Here is a 4,556-nt window from a genome sequence, read left to right as displayed (position 1 = left end):
CCTCTCGCGTGCCGGCGCCGGCCAGCGCACCGCACGCCACCGCTTATCCAGTTACGGCGAGCCGCTGCGGCCGCCGGCGCCGCCCGGCACAGGTGTCACCTGCGGTCCCGGGCGCCGACGAAAAACGCGCGCCGCGCCGGCGAGCGCGTTTTTCGGCCAGCGAGCCGGCTGAGCCGGCGTCGGTGCTCTCCGCGCGCGGCGCGGTGTCGCCGCCGCCACCCGCCGGCGCGGCACAATGGCTCGCTGCGACGGATGCCCGATCAGTCGCCGAAAAACGCCGACACCCGCGCGCTTTTTGCTGCCGGCGCGCGGTTTTTCAGGCGCGACACGGCAGACACATTACCTGCCGGCGTTTGCCCGGCGCCGGCGTGCAAAAAAAAAATCACGTGCCCCGCGGGCTGGCCAGCCGTCGGGAGGTCAGAGGTCGGGCCGCGCGCCAGGTGCGAAGCCGGCGCGCGGCAGTAACCCGCGCGCCGTCCAGCTCGCGGGCGGCGACCTTCACCGATTGGAAAGCTATTAGCTGCCTGACAAAGGCATGCCGGGCAGATCGTGACCACCATTTACAAGTCGGCACTCTGGGGCGGCTGGGCGCCGAGCTATCCGGGTTACCGGCTAATCGACTGCGATTGTGATGAGTCCAACGACCGACGGGGCGTCACCAGAGGCCCACGCCACCATGCAGAGGCTGGTGGAGGGAGCTGCACGCGCCGTGCGATGGTCTGCAGCGTGTTGGCGAGCGCTGGAAAGAGCGCTCTCAGTCGGAGACTAGAGACCGAATGCAATTAAACGTCATTGTTTATTCGATAATAATCTCGAACAGGACATATCACAGACAAAAGGGATCACAGGGACGATATTTATATCGGATTAACGTAACCAGGGATACGCTCCATTTGTACAGCAGGGAATGCACAACTGCTACGGGGGTGTCGTTGAGAGAACACGCGCCTGGCCCGGAAACGGACCAGGCCTCCCCACGTGTCCACCTGCAGGCCGGGCGACCGACGCTGCATGCCACTTGCGAGGGTCTGCAGACCACCGGACGGCCTGCCGGCCACGCTGCAGACTGTGTGGCAGGGTCCGCAGACCAGGCAATAAGGCGACGGTGGTTGCAGACCACTTGACAGGGCCTGCACAGACGTACGCCAGGATCAAGAGACGGCGTGTTGGGACAGACCACGCGTCAGGGTCGGCAGACCACGGGCTGCTGACCGCTGGCGGCACCGTAGGCCCGCCGAGAGCCCGCAGCCCTCAGGCTTCCCTCCCCGCCCGGCGTGGACGCCCGCTCCTCGCCGCGTGCACACCTGGGTCAGCGGGCCGCAGCCGCTGCGACCCGGCGCACGGCGGATTTGTACTTGGTTTTCTGGTCCAGCCGCGGCACCTTCTAGGACGGCGGCCGCGTGTCTGGCTGCGGCTCTTCGGAGGTCTGCGTCCGGGCCGGGTCACGCTGGGGACACAGGGTCACCGTGAGCGAGGGGTCAAGCGACAGGTCAGGGTGCCGCTGGATCAGAAGAGGCGTCTGGTGCTTGTTACGACGGGCGGTTTGAAGCTCAGGAAAGCGATGTGTACAGTTGTAATAATGTGCATGAGTAGAAGTGACTTGCCGAGGAGGTACAATGATTGGTAAAGCTCGCTCTCGACGCCTGAACGACGGCAGATGACGACGACGGCAGACGCAACCGACGAGGTCTTAACAACGGCAGATAGATGCCACCGACGAGGCCCGGAAACGCAATACATTGTGAATTATGTGGCTTAACTCGAATTTCACTTCACTATAAAGGCAACCAATTTGCTGCATTCCCGGTGAAAACAGCGTAGTCTCCCGACCCGCTCCTTTATGGGAAGTCATGCTCACCTCTTGCTGCACTTGGTTAGCAAGTGCCTCTGCGATCTCCTTCGGAATCTTCATTTTGCTGAAGCGCGGGTGCTGCACGACCTGGTCCTGCAGGTGGCAGATGTAGTTGATGACGTGCTGGATGACCTGCACCTGAGGCAGTTGACGGTCCTTGGGCGCCTCCGGCACAATCAGCTGCAACCTGTTCAGGAGGGAGCGGATGCCGTCCCGCTCCACGGACGGTGGTCGCTTCAGACGACGCGACCGCTTGAAGATGGCTGGCGGCAGCTTCTTTGACTTCATCGTGCACTTCAACAGTCCCTCACTGCCTGTCCTAGCCCGCCCTAGGCCCCACAGTCCTCAGCAACTGGACTCCTCCGCGCCATGACCTAAACTTATAACCTCCTACGTTGAGGCTCCGCCCCTCCGGGCTGCCAGCCAATCAGCGCCGGTGTAGGACGCGGCGCGATTCTGCCAATAAAGGGTCGGCACACACGGAGCCCGGACAATTCAAACGCTGACATATGCAGCGAGCCGCCTGAGGCGCATCGGGTGCACGGACTCGGGAGGGGGGGGGGGGGGGGCTGGTGTTGGGGATGGGGTTTCCGGATGGTCTTTGCGGTTGGTGTTGCCGTCCGGAACACGGTGGCGCCAGAATGGTAGTAACGATGCACCTGAGGGCGTCGTGGTCATGGAAGGAATTACATCATGAAAACGTGCTTTAGTTGCATACTAATGAGGTTACAGAATCTCCAACCTGACTGCATACTATTTTGCCTTCTACTGCCTGTTCTTTCTTTGCACTGTAGTATTTCTGCAAAACAATAATTAGTATTTCACCACGAGCATTTCCCAGCCTTCTATCAGCATTGCCTGTACTTGCATATGAGCTATCGATATTATTGATCCTTGCTCATCGTGCTGCCATTACCATACGTATATATATATATATATATATATATATATATATATATATATATATATATATATATATAACATGTGGCACATGGTTGATCAGCATACTATGCATTATAAATTAGCATTAAGGTAATATTTAATGCCGGTGTCAAGGCGCAGTAAGCTTGGACAGTCTGCGCACCGGCGTCAAGGCTCAGTAAGCTTGGACAGTATGCGCACCGGCGTCAAGGCTCAGTAAGCTTGGACAGTATGCGCACCGGCGTCAAGACGCAGTAAGCTTGGACAGTATGCGCACCGGCGTCAAGGCTCAGTAAGCTTGGACAGTCTGCGCACCGGCGTCAAGACGCAGTAAGCTTGGACAGTTTGCGCACCGGCGTCAAGGCTCAGTAAGCTTGGACAGTCTGCGCACCGGCGTCAAGACGCAGTAAGCTTGGACAGTATGCGCACCGGCGTCAAGGCGCAGTAAGCTTGGACAGTCTGCGCACCGGCGTCAAGGCTCAGTAAGCTTGGACAGTCTGCGCACCGGCGTCAAGGCTCAGTAAGCTTGGACAGTCTGCGCACCGGCGTCAAGACGCAGTAAGCTTGGACAGTATGCGCACCGGCGTCAAGGCGCAGTAAGCTTGGACAGTCTGCGCACCGGCGTCAAGGCTCAGTAAGCTTGGACAGTATGCGCACCGGCGTCAAGGCTCAGTAAGCTTGGACAGTATGCGCACCGGCGTCAGGACGCAGTAAGCTTGGACAGTCTGCGCAATCAGGGCTGTAGTTTCCCATTTCAGTTGGGGGGGGGGGGCAATTTTGAGAAGAAAGTGGGCCGAATCCGGCGGAAACCCCATAATTGAGCGTATTCTGGGGTAGGTTGAGCCGTTTTCCACAGACCCTTCCCCCGGCTTATTTTACGAAACTATGCTGTTGTACGCAACACCAGAATGTTGCCGTTCATTTGCATTTGCCGGAGTAACCGAGCTGCTTTGGAATCGCAATATTCTTCTGGCTTTAGAAGTTAAAAACTTGAAAAGTGATTTTGAAGCGAAAAATATAATTAGCTTGAGGCATGGTTTGGTTGCATGTAACCTTGCTTAATTTGTGCGTCCTTCAATGATTTATCATATTTGTTTGTGAAAAACCTGGAGGATGATAATGGAAGTTGCGAAAAATGTCGAACTATTGCAATATTGACAGCAACTGGAAGCGAACAACCAGGGCCTGTCGCAATACAAAAAACTCGTCATCAGGGTTTTGTAACTCACCAATACTGGACTCTATGGATCACACCACCACCTCTTCCAGTTATTCGTTGCGTGATGCAAAACAGGCGCGCACCGGCGCAGAGTCAGCAAATTCAATCTTAAAGGCAACGTTCTACATTGAATACACTGCAGCAGGCGCCAGATGTGATGAAACAAGCTCACTTAAAACTGTTGTTGTACTTTCAATGGAAAAGACTGTTCTGGAGAACACAATATATCTATGTAAGAATCGAGAGCTAGTTGACGGCCGACGCATCCGGAAATTGTGCTCACGAACGTCAGGTATGAGCGGCGCGACAATTACATCTTCAGGGCCTTGCCCGCAGCATGGCCAATGGAATGGCATGACTTGAATGACGTTATATGGCGTCATGCATGCCCGGTTGATCTTGCAGTAGTCTGCACGGAATAGTTTGCACATAGTCGCGGGCGTGTAGCTCAGAAACTAGATGAGTTTAAGCTTTAAGAAGGGCAGGGCTTTGAAGTGCACCAAATAACCTTTAAGATGGCTATTTCGATTCAAAACCCCATACAAATGGGAAACATTCCCTTTA

The 4,556-nt window shown here is 56.1% G+C and overlaps 1 protein-coding gene across 1 annotated transcript; it reads right to left on the bottom strand.

Annotated features, from left to right (window-relative positions):
* Positions 1 to 777: 777 nt before the first annotated feature.
* Positions 778 to 2,191, bottom strand: LOC119106116 (protein extra-macrochaetae). The gene is made up of 2 exons (XM_037229714.1): positions 1,859 to 2,191; positions 778 to 1,447 (listed from the first exon to the last, which is right to left on the bottom strand). Exons 1-2 carry the CDS (start codon positions 2,138 to 2,140, stop codon positions 1,385 to 1,387), a joined length of 345 nt encoding a protein of 114 aa, XP_037085609.1. The 5' UTR covers positions 2,141 to 2,191; the 3' UTR covers positions 778 to 1,384.
* Between the last annotated feature and the right edge of the window lie 2,365 nt (positions 2,192 to 4,556).

This window comes from Pollicipes pollicipes, unplaced genomic scaffold (assembly GCF_011947565.3).
Source record: "Pollicipes pollicipes isolate AB1234 unplaced genomic scaffold, Ppol_2.1 Scaffold_6138;HRSCAF=7277_pilon_pilon_pilon, whole genome shotgun sequence".
Taxonomy (NCBI): Eukaryota; Metazoa; Arthropoda; class Thecostraca; order Pollicipedomorpha; family Pollicipedidae; genus Pollicipes; species Pollicipes pollicipes.
This window is presented reverse-complemented; position numbering and strand designations above follow the sequence as displayed.